The following is a 20,615-nucleotide window of genomic DNA, read 5'->3' on the forward strand; positions in this document are numbered from 1 at the left end:
AACGCATTAATAAAGAGGAGCCGAGATCGCAGGGGAGAGAGACAGGGACGCGAAAGTTGTTTTCCCTCATTAGTCTCATCAGCATTTTTTTTATTTAATACAAAGGTAACGTTATTTCAAAATATAATTATTTATCTTCTCACAAACCGAAGTTTATTACATCACGAACATCTGACTTTGTTTGCAGTCTCCGCCTGTAACATTCTAACAAGCCTAGCTAGGCTAGGGCCTACCTAGCTTGCTAGGCCTAGTCCTAGCTAGGAGTCCTAGGCCTAGGCCTACTACTACTACTACTTACTAGGCCTACCTTCCTAGTAACTAGCCTAGGCCTACTGAATGCTAGTCAAGTCGTCCCATCGCAAGTCGCCACATACAAAGTCGCCCAATATAAAGTCGCCACATCGCGAAGTCGCCCCGACACAGTCGCCTCATCTCAAAGTCGCCTCATCGCAAAGTCGCCCCAACGCAATGTCGCCCCATCGCAAAAGTCGCCCCCATCGCAAAGTCGTCCCATCGCAAAGTCGCCCCATCGCAAAGTCGCCCCAAAACGTTAAAATAGATTACAAGTGCGTAAAATGTCACAATGATACACAAAATAACATGGAACGTGTAGGCATAAATGTGGAAGCCCCGCCACGATCAGCACCCTCCCATGAGAGGAAGCCCCCGACTAATCACTTCGCTGTCGCACTAACTCGCTAGCTCACCAGAGGGAAACCCCCGTAATTAGTCCGTCGTTGTTGTCACACTACAACGCACCATCTGAAGAAGGAGAAAACCCGCCAGAGTCTCTCCGACTTTTACGATGATAGCGGTCGCATTTGAAATCGGTTGCGTTTAATTTTGGTCGTGATAAAATGATGTTACGATCTAGATTATTTTTACTTTGGTCAATGAATATTTATTATAATTATTTTATGATTGAATTTTTTTTATTTTACAGATCTATGATGAGAAAGATATGTGCCTTAAAAATGACAATTTGTAAACATAGTTTAAAGATTATAGTATTATTCGGCATAATGTCATTTAACAGTACATAATTATTTAAATGTGAAATATTTTATAGGGAACGTAGGCTACGTCTGTGTCTTTTATTTTATATGCAACAAATTACGTAAAACAATTTATTTATAAACATTCAGTTTACTATTAGTATTACAATGAACATTTGATTATAAGCCTGGAAAGGCAATGCCATCATTATCCATTATAAAATTGCATCATATCACCTATATGTCGTAAATGATGACGTGCCTCTTCACTGTCTTGTTTAATTTAAAATTAAATAAACACCCGATATGAAGATATTTATTAGGTATGATAATTAATAGAATGTTCTATAACCAAAAGGATTGAAAGGAATTTCTTCAGTAAAATGATCATTGTGCTGTTGATTAAAAGGCGACTCACAATCTGAAACCAGTCGGAGCTGCGCCTTCTGGCAGCTGTTTCCTCTTTCTGCTGACCGCCGAGGATTCCCCTTTTTAAAAAACATGCACACGATACTGTACGATGGTTTTTCCATGGTCAAAATGTAGCGTTTTAATCTTACTAAAATGCCTGCATGTAAAACTATCATATCGGCGATGAAATCCTTTTTTTTTTTAGTATTTTTTATTTTCATTTTGAAAAGTCAAAATAAAATTAAATAACAATAGATATATAACTTGTCAATAAATGCAAAATGATCAATATGTAGCCTATAACACTCATGCTGTTTGTTTTAACTAATCTATACGAAGGCCTAATATACATTTATTATATTATCCTAAAAAATGAGCTGGTATCCATCATCATCAATTGTGGCTCTGGTAAATAATTTTAAAATCATATTAATCAGGGATAATCTTTTTAGAACTTTCAAACATGGAACTACTTTTTTAATGATTTTCAAAAAGCACATTACTCCATTAAAACCTGTAAAATAAAAATTAAAACACAAATTATGTATATAATAATAGGATAAACATATAATGTATACGACATTTGGCGCGACAAAAGTAACAACACGATCGATATCAAACGCAAACTTTGCGATGGGGCGACTTTGTGATGGGGCGACTTTTTTTTGGGGGGCGACTTTGTATTGGCTGACTTTATATGGGGCGACTTTGCGATGGGGCGACTTTACTGGATCCAGTCCAACCCAGCCTACTAGGCCTAGGCCTAGTAGGCTGGGGTGAACCGTAACTAGGGGGTGGTAGCCTAGGCCTAATAAGAAAATGTATTATTTGTCATCCGTCAGAGCAGGCCCTGCCCCGACAGATGACAAATAAGAAATATACAAGCAGGTATCCTTCCAATGGACAGGCACCATCTTATTCTTATATTGATTGTAAGGTTCAGGAATCAAAAAGATAGGTAACAGTAATATTGATAACTCTTCCCTGCCTGTACAATGCACAAATCTGTAAATGGATGTACAGTATAGTGCAGAGGTACATTAATTAATTAAAAGGTGGCCCAGCTCGAACGGCGCTTATTTATTTAATTTTATAAAACATTGTCATATGGGTCGTCGATTTGTCCATAATTATTGTGTTTTGCCGGGGGTTTTCCATAATTTAAGGAAAAAATCATAATTTTGCGTATAGTTTTGGTATTTCTGTGTAGTATCTCCCTATTTATCTTCATATGTTCGTAATATTAGGCCAAATTTCTGTAGTAATTATGGACTTGAGTACCGGTAAGCAAGTTTGCTTCTTTCTGAAAATTTCCTATCATTATTTTCTTCTATTTTGGAGTTTAAACAGCACTATTGTATAGTTGATAGTGGATAAAATGAATTGTGGTTTTAAGTGCTGACTTATTTAGCATTTAATTCAAAATAGTTAAATTTAACATTTTGCTCAATATATCTATATCAGCAGCTCCATATTTTTTAATTATTAATTGATAATAATAATTAATTTGCATTATTGATTATAGTAATATTAGAATTTATTACTGTACCGGAAGTACCTTCATCGGGGACTTCCCCCTGACGTTCGCATCGAACGCAAAAAAATGTATCCTATTGTTAGTGTGTGTTTTAATTGCCAATGGATTATATAGTGACATTTCCAATAACAGAGGTGCCATTTATCATGAATTTTACGTGCGAGAGCATTTCCGGTCATCTAGGGGTGTCATTTTGCAAAATACTCGCTGTCTATGACCCTGGATTCCTGGGCAACACCCAAAATAGTTCTGCGACGGTATCTAACATCTTGATGTATTCATGGTAGTCATATTAGTGAGATACAGTTTGACGCACCATACACAATGATCCGATGATCAATGGCGCCCTCTGTTCGTGAAATATCACAATTCTACCTTTCACATTTTTTTGCGGTCTTTTTTCTGGTAAATGTCATTTTTGGGGGTATTTTCTGGCTTCTTATGGTATTTTTGGGGTTTTTTCCCTGTATTTTTTTTGTTATTTCCGTGTTTTAGGCAGACCTGTCCCGTGCCAAATCAACCCCCGGATTCGTTACTCATCAGGGGGAGGGGAAGGGATTGACATGACATGCATTTTATAAGCCAAATCTTGGCTCTTTCGGAGAGACTATGGGATAATGATGCAATAAAGTAAAAAGTATACTTGAAAAAATGTATATTAACAATCGTTTGTTTGGTCTAAATTGAGACGTTTCTCGGGGCCGCATCATCCCACAGCTCATAAAATGTCTCATTGCTGAATTAATTTTCCTGAATTTAAATCAAGAAAGATCTGATAGTATTTTTGCTGAAAAGTTACGGTTTCTACATTGCCTTCACAATATCGCGGCAAAAGTGGGTGCATAACAAACAGAAGCAAAACGAAAATATCAATCCATGCGCAATGCATGCTGGTATTTAGTGGACTGCTTAAATTATTTTAATCAATTTTTTTTTTCACATTTTTAACCATTTAAAGACAGAAAAATTATCGCAATACATAGGCCCATAATATTTAATTTTACATAAAAATGCAGTGAATTAGATCGTAGGGATAAAATGTCTTTAATGCTATGTAAAATATATTTTGGTTGTATTATTTCATTTTTAATTAGTGATTAGATTTTTAAATACCAACCATTCAATTAATATTCGATATCAAAGACTACTAGCTTAACACAGCCACCGCTTTTTAAATTTTTAAATATAGCGATGTGTATTGAGGGCGCTATTTATATACTATGAGGGCTGAAAATTAACCTTTAAACCATAGTGGCCAGCAGGCCAGTTGAAATTGAAGGATGGTCGCCATTATTAAAAATGGCTTGCCCTTATTAATTTTGTATATATTTTTGTTTTGGTGCCCGTGCCCATCCCCACCCTCTCCCAATTATATAATTTATTACATTTATTAACACCACAACTTTTTCAAAACTCAATTGCAGGAGATTCTTTGCAACCATACGATCGCGATTTTAAACAAAAATAGTTTCTACCAAAAAAGATCTAGTGTAGACCATTTCCTTTCAAGGGAAATAAGATCATCTGATAATTATTGCCCGTGCACATGTTTTGCAATACATACTGTACTGTGATTCAATCATGGACATCCCTGAAACAGACTATACCATTTTTGGTAAATTGGTTTTTACCACCACACGAGCCTCACAATGTGTTCCTACGCGATGTATAGTGTCGGAAAATTAAACTTATAGTTCGTGTCATTTATCGTAGAATATCTTATTTTAAACGTCAATTGAACATGAATTTATCAAGCAGAAAAGCAAGTATACAAATGTTCGTTAGATAGAAATGTACCAAAGATTTTATTTAGCGTAGTGTGTGCAGCGATCTTCGCCCGCGATAGAGTGTAAAAAAACATGACCGATTAGCCTTAGCTTGTTTATAATAAAAGGTAGGTGGATGCGGTTTATGGAAGCCGCCAGACGGGTCAACCATCACAAAATTAATACTCGCCCTTACCAAATAAAGGTCGCCATTAGCGACCGGGTGACCGTTAATTTTCAGCCCTGTACTATTGTTGGTGCATTGTTGAGGATAATGAGACCATATTTTCTTTACAGTGACTTATGGTTCATAGAAGGGCAATCCATGTACTCTGGGCTGTTAGTGGTGTGGTTGTTGCTAAGACGATGAGCAGCCATCATGCAGACGTGGATACTGTTAAATCCCGGGCCACATACATGCGCTCTCCAGACCATGTGATAGATCAAGTTTCAGATCCAAATCTGCAACTTAAATCCGTCCAAATATTCTTCCGCCATGGTGCTAGGACACCTGTCAGAACAATACCAAATATACAACAGGTTAGAATAAAAAATTTTATTTTTTTCACAAAAATAATTTAAATAATTGTATTTTTTTAACTTTATTATTTGATGTGTGTGGAAAATTTAATAAAACAGAAAAACAAACAACCTACATTATTTAGTACCTACTATAGATGTACTATATATCATGTCTTGAACTTTAATTATGGAATTTGATGTCCTATTTTCCATATTTGGACAATCTAAAAAGTTCCTAATTGATTTTATAGTACTGTATTGTAAACATTTCGTTTAAAAACATATCTGGCCAAATTGTTTTCTTCTACAAAATATAAATAGAAAGTATGAAACAATGAAACAAAAGTGCTGCTTGGTTTTGTGAAATGTTACAACCGCTAATATAGAAAACGCCAGATAATGTCAAAACAACCGCTAATATAGAACAATCCACCGCTAATGTAGTAAAACCTCCAGCTAATGATGTAGAAACACCAACAGCTAATGTAGTAAAACCTCCAGCTAATGTAGTAAAACCAACAGCTTATGTAGTAATTACAAAATCAACATATATATAATATTTTCTACATTAGCTGGGAGGCAATTTTCATTACTACATTAGCTGTTGACCGTTCTACATTAGCTGTTGTTTACCTTACAATAGAATTAATGCTGAATGACATGATTATAAAATTATTCAATCAAATATACTTATGTGCATTACAATATGCTTTTATTTTAGGCTGACTGGGATGAGAAGACATTATTTGAAGGTGCTCAAGATACTTATATTGACTATGATCTATGCAACTTAAAGGGTGGTCCAAGACCTGAAGCCCATGTAGAGTCCACTTACAGAAAAGTACGGCTATCTGTAAGTATCTTGACTGATAAATCAACTCTTGTGTTTTTACCAAGTAATACATTGAATGACTGGCAGGGAGAGATCCAGCATGTGGAGAAAGGGATTTCCCCCAAAAATCATTTGCTTGTTCTATTATTTTTTTTTCTATTTATTTGATAATATTAATAGATTGAAAAATAAATTTAGACACAGATCCCCATTGCTGCTATATTTTTTGTTTCGGTGGTTGTCAATTAAAAATGTCACCATCACCCAAATGAGCTTAGGTGGTCAAAAGTTGGTTGATCCTAGGTAAACCATAGTCGGGATATTAACAGTTTAAACAGCTGTTCTCGGATATGGTCTGGAAGAAGGCCCAGTATAAATATAGTAATGTGTAAGAGTTTCATACAGAGTGTTGTACTGTTCATATGATCCTTTCTTTTGGATAGATGAAATGCAATAAAAACCAATGGGAAAGTAGGATGTGTAATCAGGGCTCAAAATTTACTCCTTTTTTTTCGAATAGAAAACTTTGTAAAAAAGCTGAATTAAATAAAAATAAAAAATAGTTTTTTAATGCAAAAATTATATTATTGGGTTTGCCACAAGATTCTGTAATTAATTTCATTATTTTGATAGAAACATACTATATTTATAGATGTAAATGGAAAAATATAGCAGTCACACTAAAATATTTCCAAAATATGGAAGGTTAATCACTAAATTGTTCAGGGGGACAATATAATATATCTTTATTATCTTTATTTACCATATAGAATTAAGATATGAATTGTTAATTGCAGAATCTGATATATTTTGTGTGTGTGTGTGTTACCGTTGCATCAGTCCTGTTTTTGGTACCATGAACCATGAAATAAATAAAATGTTCATACGTTAAAAAAAATAAATAAATAAATTAGGTTTAGGCCTAGTGGTAGTACCTTTTTACTCGACAGTCGTATGCTCACGCCTTTTTAGCCAAATTAAAAAGCGTTATAATTATCAAAATAAGATTAAGACATGCTTTCATGCTAGCCAAATCAAGTGTGTTTCGGCCTATGGACCACTTTTTTTTAGGTCAAAAAATTTAACTTTTAAAATTTAAATTTTTAAGCAGAACATTGTAGGCCCTAACTAATCAGTCCAAGCTATGAACCTATTAAACATGCCCTTCGACCACTGTGTATGCAAAATATTTATTTCGTTAAATCCCTAAATTGATAATCGCGTATTCTATAATCACGTGAATGAATGATGTATGTAATCTTCACCAACGTACTAAATGCACATGATTTAATGTTGTGAAAAAGCTTGCTGTTTATAATGCACATCGTTAACAACTGTGCTACCACATGATTCACAATGCTATTCGCGTTTCCTTGACGTATAACGGCGGCGTGTAAATGAAACAATTGTTTTTATCAAATTGGTCCCTATTAGCTGCGATCGGCGGCTAGCGTGGCTAAGCTAAAAGTACGTATTTTTTCAAATATTACAACTAGCAAACATTTGTTTTGAAATTTTCAACTAGCAAAATGCTAGTTTGCTAGCGTGAATTTCGAGCCCTGGTAATAAACTAAATATTTTTAAAATCCACTTTAAAAAGTGGTATTGTCATAATACTTACACCTGTATATTAAATAGTATAGAGTGAATTTGTTTCAAATATTGCAATGCCTTCAATTGTTATTTTTGTTTTAAACTACAATATTATTTTTTGAAGGGTGGATCTTTTAAAGGCCAGTTGACAGCTCGTGGTATGAATCAAATGTGTAATCTAGGTATAAGCTATAGAAAGCATTATGTAGATAAAATTGGCTACCTACCTTTGGACTTTAATTCATCTGACATTTAGTAAGTTTATGTATTATTATTTTTGCTTTTCTGGGATATTATTAAGGGATATATAATATCATGTTGCTCTGGAAAATTTTTTTAACATTAACAATTAATTATTTCAATATTTTTTTTTATTTGGTTTGTAGTTTTTTTCATCTCTTGATTACTTATTGACTCTTTAGAGAGTACTTGCTGTAGTTTCTTTCTAAAACATATACAGTAGTACCTACATTTCACACATGGTAAGGGACCAAAAACCACACGTAAAACATGGGATCAGTAACATCCAGGCCTACTATTCTGTATTAAATCACTAAAAAGAATGATGTCATCGGTTATTTTACGCATATGTAAAATCCAACCAATGTACAGTAAGCGAATGGTACTAATGTTAATTATTAGAAATGTTTGAATCTTGTGAATTTAATCAGTACATGTACAGAATATACAGATATTCCGTATCGATTCATTTTTATTATTCAGTTTACAATTTTGTATATTAAATAAAAATAATTACTATTATTTTTTTTAGTTTTCGATCAACAAATATTGCTCGAACAATTGCATCCCTTCGATGTGTTATTGCAGGTCTTTATGGAACATCTTTAAAAAAGCAAGACGCAGGTAAAATTCTATTTTGTGATTAATAAAGCGTTAAAAATGAAAAAAAAACTTGGTCTATTTCGTGCCTAGCTTACCTGGATAAACCGACATTGGCCTATTCTCTCCGAGAAGAGAGCTACAACTCGAATATATAAAAAAATTTTGAAAAACCCCCATCAGATAATGGTACATTCCATGAACCCTGCCCTCAAGTGGGAACATCCCAACATACCACCATCATCATTTCTTTTCGAGACATGGTTGAAGTAACATGTCTGAATGAAGAGCTACACTACTTTGTTAAGCACTGAGTGGAAACTTGAGCTTAGATACTGCTGAAAACTACTGAAAACACGAAGCTAAGTAGTTGTTGTGATATTAGTAATATTACAAGCATTTTAAAGTGTTTGTATGTCAGAGCAACATGTATTGACTGTTGCTTTAGGGGGCCTAGGCTCTAGGCCTAGAGTGGCAGACCCACCCTTTGCTGGGTGAAGGACAATGCCCTTTGCCTACCTACAGTACCATAACATGAGGTGGGCCTAGGTGGCCTGACCTCTATCATGTTGTCACATGGGTGACTGTTTTTGGTATTTTATTTTGCTGAAAATAATAATAGGGCTACACATGTACTCTGGTTGTGCATCTTAGCCTTGGATGTGGTGAAAGCACTCCAATGGTCAAATGACCTAGTATGTCAGCAACAACATGGAGCTTTATGCAAGTTCATCATCCTTGTATACCGGACCCTTTTGTAGACGCTCTACTGGCTGTAGAGCTGAAGGGAATACTATTATGGCAGTCATGTCATGTTAAAATAGGAGTTATATAGGGAGTATAAATATAGTTTAGGAAAGTGTTGCCTGCAGCTCCCCTGTTCCTTTATATCCTCTTTCAAGGGTACCTAGCTGTACTCAGCCTGAGGCTTAAACAAGCATGAATACTGTACAGTCATTAACTGTACTGTCATTAACTGTACTCAACATGGAGCTAATATGCCAGCTCCTATGCTTCTAAACCAAATAAATATCTTTGCAGACATTTAGTCCTGAATGCACACATGGTTTCAGTCGTCCTTGACAACTAAGAGCACCAATCTGCATTGGGCTTATAATAACTGCTCCTAATCGGTGAGACTAGTTTTTTTTTTCAGCACTGCTGCTGAAGAGCTTAGTCATTGCAAAAGCAGTCAACAGCTTGACTTGACTTGAATAAGCATAATGGTAATGTAGCGATATTAGTCTACCGGCGGTAGATCTGAGAAGGATTGTCACAAACAGATACAGTTGGTTGGTATACATGCTAGGTATGCATTAGACTGATCTGTGCAGACATACCGAAGGAAACGCTAACATTCTCCTAAAAAGAATGTGACCCACGAGAGGTACTTACATTTTTGTAGGCTCGATGTCTAAAGACCCAGGCTGGTCTGACAGACCCGAGCATAAACACAGTGGACTTACTCAGCAATGACTCCAATTTTCAAATGATATCATTGGTATACATGCTAAGTATACTTTAGACTGATCTGTGCAGACATACCGAAGGAAACGCTAAACTTTTCCTCAGAAATGTGACCCACGAGAGGTACTTACATTTTTGTAGGCTCGATGTCTAAAGACCCAGGCCAGTCTGACAGACCCGAGCATCAACACAGTGGATTTACTCTGTTTACTCTTTTCCAACATTCAAAACACTGACAGATTACGCTTAACCGTACGCTCGGTTTGGAGCTTACTGTACTTGAAGCTTCTAGGCTATACCATAAATCAACCCAATTAGAGCTTTAATTGGGCAAAAGCATGCTGTGTTCCTGCTGCATTACTGCTGCTCTGCTGTAGGGAACTTTGCAGCTTGCTGCAATTAGTTAGATACTCCTCCACACAGACCTTCCAAGTCTACTGCTACTTGCGATAGTTTACCGAGTGCCCAGCTACTGCTATCGCTATGTTCTCTATCATGAGAACACAAATATCCTTTGCTTTTGTGATGTAAGCATAAGATGTTATGCAATAGATGGTGTGTCTACAGTACAGCAACTGACTTTATCCACCCTTAATTTTACCTCGGTTTTGCAACAATGCAACCAAATGGTAATATGGTTTTCCCCACATAGCTTGTACCGGGCACTCAGTACTTTGTCAACCTAGCTGGCTATATCCAGTCTCCAATGTTGGTGACGAGAGATTAACGACTGCTCACCGGCATTGCAGTACAGTAGTCTCTCTATAGCCTCACAAACAAGGTCTAATTGGAAAATAGAGTCATTAAAGGATTTTCAGCGACTTGGATTTAATATTTGTAAAAGAATCTTTAGCAATGCTTCATTAGTCGGGGGCAGGTCTAATTATGGTAATTCTCTTCACCATCCTGCTCAGAGACGAGAGGACTGGGCTGCCTCGAATGATTGAAAGCTGCTTACTTTCACGAGTCATTTGCTCGGCAGATCAACAATGGCATTGTTTTTGTATCAACGGTCAATCTCTCCAAATTTGTTGCTCTCTGCTGTTATGCCTGCAGCATTTATCATCACAGCATTGAGTTTTAAAGTTTAACAATTTGTGGCCGTAGCTCAGTCCGGGGACAAGTAGCAAAGCGCAAAGTTGTCCGCCTCGTACCGGAATACTCAGATCCTTTTAGTAATGTGAACATGCGTACATGAATTAATTTTCACGTTATTCTGAATACATGCGTATTTTTAGTCATCTTTGGCCAATGTGAGTCCAATAGGCATTGGGCTCACAATATCTTATCCAAGATGCGTGAAAATTATTCCACACTTTATCTGGAGCAAAACTTATTCTGAATACATGCGTATTTACAGTCATTCTTTAACATATCTGCCCCAATCTGCTTTGGGCTCTCTATAACTGCTCGAAAGGTGTGAGACTGGCTTTTTGAGCACTGCAGCAAAAGTCTAGTTGGATCTGGTACCGTTTTGCTGTCTCAAGCATGAGACTATTGCAACTCCTTTTGTTAGCATTCAGATCTCTGAGAGATTTGGCCACTTTATGGTGGCGGAGTGTTGAACTCCTGTATGACAACAAATCTGTTTGAGGATGTTCCTCATGTTGTAGAGGCACCTATAATAATTATCTCACCTTTTAGGTTTCAGTAAACCTCTTCGTTACCAGAAGTTGGGCAACTTCAGATGGCCAAGCATGGACTTTGTGACAACAGGCATGCAACCTCGTTTTTCCACAACATAAGGCCTTGCTCATCCTTGATGAGAAACACCCTTCATAGCTGAATCAAGTGCTTCCGTGAGAACATAAAGTATTATTATTATTATTATAGCCTTATATGGTCTCTAACCGCCTAGAGAACCTCATGCATAGGCAGTGGTCTTACTGGCCAAGCCATAAGACTGACAGACAGATGGAATATGCTTCCTTAACTGAAGAAAACGCTGCTATTGCTTGTTATCATGCCAACTTTTTCAATATGGCGTAGTCTGTGGTTGTGTCTCCAGGTCCATGCAGACCTTCCAAAAGTCCTCTACCGAGTGTCGGGCTATGTCCCAACATGTCGTCCCCACTCAAGCATGCACCATCATAAAACATAAAATGGTTGTTTGATGGGTCAGTAAAATAGGGATAAGCTGAGCATACTTGTCCTTACAATGCATTATTTCAATCTGACTTCCAGCATGTGCTTGCTGTCATAGTTACTGTACAAAATACAATCTTGCTTGAGTGTGGTAAGTTACGGTTTTTATAAAGCCTATGTGAGATTTGTTGTCTGTTGTTCTACCGATCAATCATTCACGGCCATTTGTGACAGTTTACCCAATTTCAGAGTGCTCTGGAAATTCAGGTAATATTGGATTGTGGCTACTGCCTCAACACTAAAGAATTGTGTGCGTCAGTCTGCATGGCCTCACCTTCCTTCTCCAACATGTCGAGGTAAGAGGCTCGCTTTCAGGAGTCTCCTGTCTCCAAACCCACCGTATATCAAATTGCTTGGTGGTGTCAAAGTCGAAAACAGCGACGAAGGGTTCTGTTGGAACGTCCAGCAAGCCTTTGCATAAGGCCTTTAAAGTTGAGTCACTCATTTTTGCTATGGCTAGGTCAGCTTAGAAACGCCAATATCAGTCACAGGCTGTTAACAATCGGTCATACGAGTGTTTAGGATCTTCAAATTTATTTACCGCTGGCTGTATACACCCCGTTAATGGACTTAACTCGGGCAATTGCCTTGTTTTGCAATGCAGGGTAGGAATGTCTCAACATCCACTGCCCATGAATGCTCTCGAGTAGATTATATTTTTCACAGAGGTACTCATACATGCTGTATTTTAATCTCTGTATGTAGGGTTAGTTACATATTTGGTGTTGCACATCAAGAATGACCTACTAACTCCATTGACTTAACTCGGGCAATTGCCTTGTTTTGTAATGCAGTGTAGGAATGTTTCAACATTCACTGCCTATGAATGCTCTTGAGTAGATTATATTTTTCACAGAGGTACTCATACATGCTGTATTCTACTCTCTGTATGTAGGGTTAGTTACATATTTGGTGTTGCACATCAAGAATGACCCACTAAAGTCTATCGACTGGTTTTCAGTAAGCTGGGAGACCCCCTTACTCTTGTTGAAGAATGTGCGGCTCTCATTGTGAAAGACTGTGTGCTATCTCCATATAGTCCACCTTGCAGTGGAAAACTTCGAGAGCAACAATTTGAACCGTGGTGAACCAAAGGAACAGTTTTTCACGGTTCAGCACACAACACAGTGACCACCATTTAGCCAATGGCTTAATATGATGTTACATAACAGTCGAGTGTATACAGCCTGACCCGTCTTGGTACAGTATTCGAACTTTGCCCCAGTGGTAGAGACTCTTTCATTCAGTTGGCTTGCTTGCCCACCTCCGACTAGTTGCCTAGTCCGGTGCTACTCTGGCCAATGTCGGTTTATCCAGGTAAGCTAGGCACGAAATAGACTACACAAACCAAAAGTGGTGTTGGTAGTCTATAAGTGCTAGCTTACCTGGATAAACATCCCACCCGCCGTCCCCACAAAGACAAGCGTCTCGTTCAATGATGATGGTGGTATGTTGGGATGTTCCCACTTGAGGGCAGGGTTCATGGAATGTACCATTATCTGATGGGGGTTTTTCAAAATTTTTTTATATATTCGAGTTGTAGCTCTCTTCTCGGAGAGAATAGGCCAATGTCGGTTTATCCAGGTAAGCTAGCACTTATAGACTACCAACACCACTTTTGGTTTGTGTAATTTCCATGATTTATTCGTTTTCAGAATCACTGCTTTGATATTCGCTGCGTCCAGGGTCAGTCACAGTCTCAAAAAAGACAAACAGACTCAATTGTGCACAAATCAGTGACACAGCTTGGCTTTGCCACACCTTGCTAACTTAACTTGGGTTGAGTAGGTATGGTTGCAAGTTTAATAGTTTATGATCGTGTACGAATTGATCTAATACAAGCTAGATTGATAAATGGAAACAAGTTATAGCTTACACTTTCAAAATACAATATTAAAATAATAGTATATGAATTTGTTTCTTTCCTAATTCATGTTTTTGTTTACATCTAGACCATGTGAAAATCTATGTCAGTGATAGTGAATCTGAAATACTTTATCCAAATTGGCATAGTTGTGAGGCAGTAAGCATATTTGTCAAAAGTGTTTTTAAAAACACAGATTTAATTCCGGGTGTACGTCATGTTCGTCGTCAGCTTCAGGAATTGATTGATGTTCACGAAGACCATCACCATCTGGATATGGTTAGCATTCGTGATAACCTCATTGCTAGATTGGTAAGTTTTTGATGAACTGACGGATTAAAAGAAACGCTGTTTGCAGTTATTCGTAGTTTAATTGACTGATGTGTGTGTACTATTTCTGTTAATTATTTTATTAAACCAACAAACATAATGTACATTTGAAAAAGAGATCAGTTAATGGTAAAGTGAACTGTGTGTCTCAAGTCCCATGACAATTGACATATTATAAATTATTTGAAAACCTGAACAAATTATGTTTACAATATAAATAAAAAATGTACTTTACATTAACCATTGTGAAATAATTTATAACTTATTTCTGCATGCATTAACACATGATTTATTTACAGTTGTATATTTAAACTAATCTATGTTGCAGGCACATGGTTTGTCGTATCCGACCTATTTTGAACCACTTCTGGATATGATTGAGCGCCATGCTGTTGATATCACAATGTTTACAATGATAGCACACAAGGACAATCATGAAAAGCATCAGCATCTTTTTCCACTGATGGTTGGACCAATTCTAAACATCATTTCTGAAAATATTGTTAATGCAATAGAAAAGAAAGGGTATGTACCTATGTAAAGGTGGTTTATTTTTCGCACTACAAATTTTGCACTTCTTAATTCTGTACTGTACTAGCACAAACCTAAATACACAAAAATATCCATAAAGATTAAAAATAATAAAAAATAAATAAATAAATAATATTATGGTATAACTCACAGTACAAAGAGGTACTCAGCCACATTGAACACCAGTGTATTGCTGATAACTCCAAATATATCAACAACAGAACTTCTGTATTTTTTCTACTCAAGTTGGTTGAAAGAAAATATTTAAAAACCAAATCATTAAAAATTGCACAGTGATTAAGTGGGTGGCAAAGTGTGTTCTAATTGTAATTATATTCTAATGTGTCCATTTAACCAGTTTCTTTAAATTTGTACTTTTGCTGCCTATAACATTGTGATAATTTATTCATATAATATTTCCCAATAGATACAGCCTTGAGATTATAATAATACCATCTTCCAAATTAAAATAAAAACATAAAAAGCTGTTATGAGTTAAAACAAAATGCCTGGGTATGGAATTTAAGTTTTAAAGAATATTGCCAAGACTAACATAATTGATTTTTTAGTTTAAACAGCATTAAAATATGGATCAAAGAAGAAGAAATAAAGAAAAAAGAAATATCTGTCATTTCAATCCACTATGTAATTTCACTGTTCAGGTCCTAGTAAATACTAAGTGCTTAAAACAATAGATTTAACATTTTGTTTCATCTTTAGATCACCAAAGCTGTATATGTATTCAGGACATGATACAACTCTAATGCCATTGTTGGCTGCTTTAAAGATTGACGTTGATCATTGGCCGCCATGGTCAGCAGACCTTATTCTTGAATTGTATGAAAACAAGAACAACCAGCACTTTATACGTGTACTCTACATGGGCAAGGTTTGCAATGTTCTAAATGTTTTGTCTTATCCAAAGGAGTTCCCTTTGCATAAATTTACCATGTTACTGCTAGCCTTTTTTGGTTCCTAAAGGCAAAAAATGCTTTGGCGACACATTTTCCTCAATGGCATATGCCACACTTATTTGCAGTAGATTCTGATTTTTTAATAGTGTCCTATTGTGTGACAAATATGAATAGTATTTACAGATGATTTAAAACAACAAACCACAACAAGTACAGCTCAAAACCCACCCTACTTGAATTCCATGTTAGTGAATAATGTTTAGTGATTATCTGCATTCTTCTTTTGTTTACCTACTTCAGGAGCAGAAAGTGTGTGGAAGTCAGGATGTTCTCATTCCTTATGATAAATTCAAAAAGTGTCTTCAGCAATTTTCACTTAAACCAAGTGATTATGCCAAAAATTGTTCCAATCCAGTGCAATAAACATCTACGAGATAATGTATAAGGTAGGCTTATGTTAAACATTTATTCTTTACATTTATATTCATTTTTTGCATAATTTTAGTGGTCGATCTTGTGTTTTTGTTGGTTAGTTAGCAGGATTACTCAAAAAGTTATTGCCAATTTGTATAGGATTTTAAAGGATGCTTCTGTTTCACGAAAACAAGACATCTTCGATCAATGACAAATAATGCTAAAATTACATAGTTTTTTCAAGGGATTACACACAAAAATATTAAATCGGGAGAAAATCTTATATAGGAGAATTTCTATATATATGGGAGTTACACTAAATAATAATAGGCACAAAAAAAATGTATATATAGAAACATTTTTTTCCAGAAAATATCCTCAGCAGGAATTGAACCTGGAATCATTCAAATACTTTTCTATTTACACCAATTCCAATATTACTTGTGCAAATTAAATAGTATTTGATTAAATTTAAATAATTTTATAAACTGAGAGCGTGCATGACTACATTTTACTACACTAGCAAACTGTAGTTCAGGCGCCTTCGGACACATTTGCTATTGTATTACGACAAACGTTGTTGAGACGCCTTTGTCAGACTGTTTGAGGGAACACCGTTTGGATGCATTTATCCACAGCCAGTAAACAACATTGCAATCTAAACGCACTATTTTGTGATAACGTAAAGATTTGATGAAAATTCTGAGTGTAGTAGAGTGCACAATGCTGTTGTGTGGAAATAAAACTCTGATGTAGTCAACAGTGAAATACATGTGGTATTATTACACACAGTACCTCTTCCCACAGTACCTCCTCGAGTGAGCGGTATTTTTATTTTCTAAACAATGTTATGAAAACGGCCGATATTGAAGTCGAGCGTGAAAACACATGGTTTTTTCGTGTCTTCCCTGCACACAGCTCAAGTGCAAGTTCTAAACAAGAACGAAATAATACTGTACTGTGTATGATTCTATATGATTTTCAGACAACATTTTTTGGCTTTTATATGAAATAGTATCAACTGTAAATAGCGATATTAATACTGTCATTATATTAAATATGAATATACGATTTAGTGATACTTATAAGCAAACGCGATTGACTCATGTTAATGCAAGTTATACAGTAGCAAGATAGAGGGTAATACAAAGTGACGATTTAGTGCCGCTCGCAATCTATTTGATTAATCAATCAAATGAAGTAAATTATGTTTTTTTACAATTTGCTCATTTTTTTGTGAACAACCAATCAGTCAAGCTATATAATAATAATAATATTGGGCTACAAACCCAAACCTGTAAATTTTATTTCACTTTCAAATCTACTACACACTTTTTTTGTCAAACTATTTTGATAGTGTAGACAGAGCTTTAAGAAATATTATTGTATGAACCCTTACTCAAGTTTAAAAACAAGACAAGTTTGTAAAATTTGCTAGTGTAGACTAGTTGCCAAAGTTAGGCTGTCCACATGTTTATAACAGTCTTAAAGTTTCGGGTGAGCATTAAGACGAAATGAACAGAACGACGATAAATAGCTAAGCAAACATTTTCTTACAGATATTTAACCAAACTTCATCCTGGAACTATGGGATATTCATTTACTGTATGCTGTCTTCAATGAAAATAACTTAATGATAAGAAAATAATTTTAAAATCCAATCAAATGACATCATTGTCAATAAGAACAATAAAATTGTTGTATCCTCACAATATTATTGCTTTTATTAATCATGACGTCATCTGATTGGACTATTGTTTTCATCAAAAACAGCATAATTGGTATGGAATTCTAAGAAAATGTATTTCTTTTCATTATCGCCCTAGTAAAATGGGCCTTATACATGCTTTTTTAAACTTTTGCAAAGTTGGAGTTTTCAAAAATTTATTAAGTTTGCTTAGGAAGCATTCTCTTCTTGGCCAACACAAGTTTCAGATACAGTTAAGTTGATGTAGGTAAAAGGTAAAGTCGAAACCGAAGCTCAGGCCCGTAGCCAGAATGCATCAGAGGGGGGTTTTCTTGGCTTTCAGAGCAATTTCGGTTGTTTTAATCAGCTTACAGAGACATTTTTTACCTACTAAAATCTGAGTTATGCAGAGAAATTATATAGTACAGTATTATGGAAGTTAGTAGTACTGATCATGAAATACAGCTTTATTGTTGCAAAAAAGTATATTATATTAGGCCCTTAAATAATTTCTTATCCTATAAACATAAAAAACAAATAGTACCGTATATTTCGGTGTACAAGTCGCACCCGTGTATAAGACGCACCCATAACGGAGACTGAAATATTAGTATTTTTTATGTAGTCGATGCATAAGACGCACTTATTTCTAGGCCGAAATTCAAACATTTTACAATCAAAACAATGGTATTTTAATAATAAAACAACGATATTTGAGACATATTTATTAGAATCAAATGATATAATTTTGTTTGATTTCCTTTATTATTACATCGTAATCAGTCTCTACTTCAACTGAACGTTCAATCAAAAGGGAGATCCCCATATTTTTTCAGTTACGATGCACTGTGTGGGTAGGGCTAGCCTATGTCTATTTAAGTAACTTTAATTTCATATTATTTAAATATATACCTTCTTATTGTGTGTATGACCATTATAAAATCAATCCAAATGATGTTCAGTTTTTTGGGCTGATAATGAACCAGGAATATCATGTTGGGTAGGCCTATATGAAAATCTTTCCTATTTCCATGCATGCATTACAGCAATATGAGGAGAGGAGAGCACTAACCATGTGCTCCTTGCCTGGTGGCCAGCACTGTTGGCCATATACATTATGAGATTAGGGGAAGCTACTTAACACAGTAACAACACACACTTTTAGATATCGCTTGACATACGAACTACAACCTACATGATTATAAAATTATGTGATTGTTGACATAGAGATGTAATAAAATAAACCACTGTGATCAAGGGACATAGTTATTGTGTAATTAAAATGTGACACCACCGTAATTAATGGACTCTTCCATAAATGTGTTGCGCTGTGATGCTGCATGCTGCTAGAATACACACCCGCGAGTTCAGAGAGTACTACTAGGCCTGGGTAGAATATCTAATGCTTACCTTAACTAACAATAAACTTGTTACCACAATGTGGTTAGACAGGAGTGAGTAACTAGCTAGGCCTACATTGCAGAGTAGTACACTATTTTTAATCAATTTAAGTATACTATTAGTAGGTAATTAAATTAATTAGGGTAAAATTTAGAGGTCAAATTTGCGTGTCAAAAGTGCGTCTTATACACCGAAATATACGGTAGGCCTACGTACACGTACCAATTTAACTCAGCACCATTTTTATTCAAGTTTACACAGTGAAATTCTTTGGTTTAATGAAAAATATTTCCAGGAAAAAAATAAAAATCCCCAAAAAGATTGAACTGAACGTGATCTTGTGCGTTCCGAAAAGCCCGGCCGAAGCACGCGATTGGTCAGTCCATTTTTCTGTCATATTTATAACCATCATCTCTCAACAATCTCTCGATCTCACGCTCAGCAGTGAATTTGACATCGGACACTCTGTATATTCGATCGATTTAAACATAGTCAATAGAAGTAAAATGACCAAAAAATCTGCTATAATTGATAATTAATTGCACGATTTTGAAAGTGGGGCCTTTGTTTTTCAAGGGGGGTTCGCTGGTAAAAGGGGGGTTCGCGCAAAAGGGGGGTTCGCCCGAACCCCAAAAAACCCCCCTGGCTACGGGCCTGAAGCTTATTTTCAAACGGTTCATCTGTATTTCGCGTTTACACCAGACTCAACTGTATTGGGCATGTTAGAAGATGGTACTCCCTTACATTACAAGTGAGTCTAATTTACCATCCTAGTACTTTTAAATACCGGTACCCATTTGTGTCACCTGATTGAAGAGGAACAAGGCAGAAGAGTCTAATAAGGGATGAGATTAAATATCATCATTTCCTGCAATTTAAAAATAATTGCAAAATTCTATAACATTGTATGATTGATATAGAATTCTCACTGAAATTGGGCTGAGTGAATGACAATATTTAAATTTAACACAATAATAGTGAAATAATGGTTTTAGTTTGTTTAGTTGTATGACCTTTTTTCCACTTTTTGCAAACCTTGGATACATATTTGGCATAGCTAGAAACAGTCATATTATTAATTAATAAACATTCTGAATTACCCAACTGTATTACCAACAGTTTTTTAAGGTTTTACAGTAATTCATGTGCATGTTTTAGCATTAATATGAAACACTAGTATTGAGTTTATTAAAATGTATACTACAGAATGACAAATTATGTTCCTATTGTAACCGTCTGATCATTAACCTTAATGATTATGTAATGACATTATTTGTTTCATAGCAACTTAGATTATGTTGGCATAGAATCTTGTTTGGGCCATGTCTGGCTGTGCATGATATAATGTGTTGCTTAATATACATTT

The 20,615-nt window shown here is 35.6% G+C and overlaps 1 protein-coding gene across 1 annotated transcript in view; it reads left to right on the forward strand.

The window, feature by feature from the left end:
* The first annotated feature begins 18 nt into the window (after positions 1–18).
* LOC144845755 (lysophosphatidic acid phosphatase type 6-like) overlaps positions 19–20,615 on the forward strand; it is a 52,681-nt gene continuing 32,084 nt past the window's right edge. The window contains exons 1-9 of the mRNA XM_078703189.1: positions 19–105; positions 5,007–5,249; positions 5,953–6,084; positions 7,781–7,911; positions 8,429–8,520; positions 14,061–14,284; positions 14,631–14,827; positions 15,554–15,722; positions 16,048–16,193. Of these exons, the coding sequence (XP_078559315.1) occupies positions 5,013–5,249; positions 5,953–6,084; positions 7,781–7,911; positions 8,429–8,520; positions 14,061–14,284; positions 14,631–14,827; positions 15,554–15,722; positions 16,048–16,170 (1,305 nt within the window). The 5' untranslated portion in view covers positions 19–105; positions 5,007–5,012 and the 3' untranslated portion in view covers positions 16,171–16,193. The remainder of the gene's footprint in view (positions 106–5,006; positions 5,250–5,952; positions 6,085–7,780; positions 7,912–8,428; positions 8,521–14,060; positions 14,285–14,630; positions 14,828–15,553; positions 15,723–16,047; positions 16,194–20,615) is intronic.

This window comes from Antedon bifida, chromosome 1, assembly GCF_963402885.1.
Source record: "Antedon bifida chromosome 1, ecAntBifi1.1, whole genome shotgun sequence".
Lineage (NCBI taxonomy): Eukaryota > Metazoa > Echinodermata > Crinoidea > Comatulida > Antedonidae > Antedon > Antedon bifida.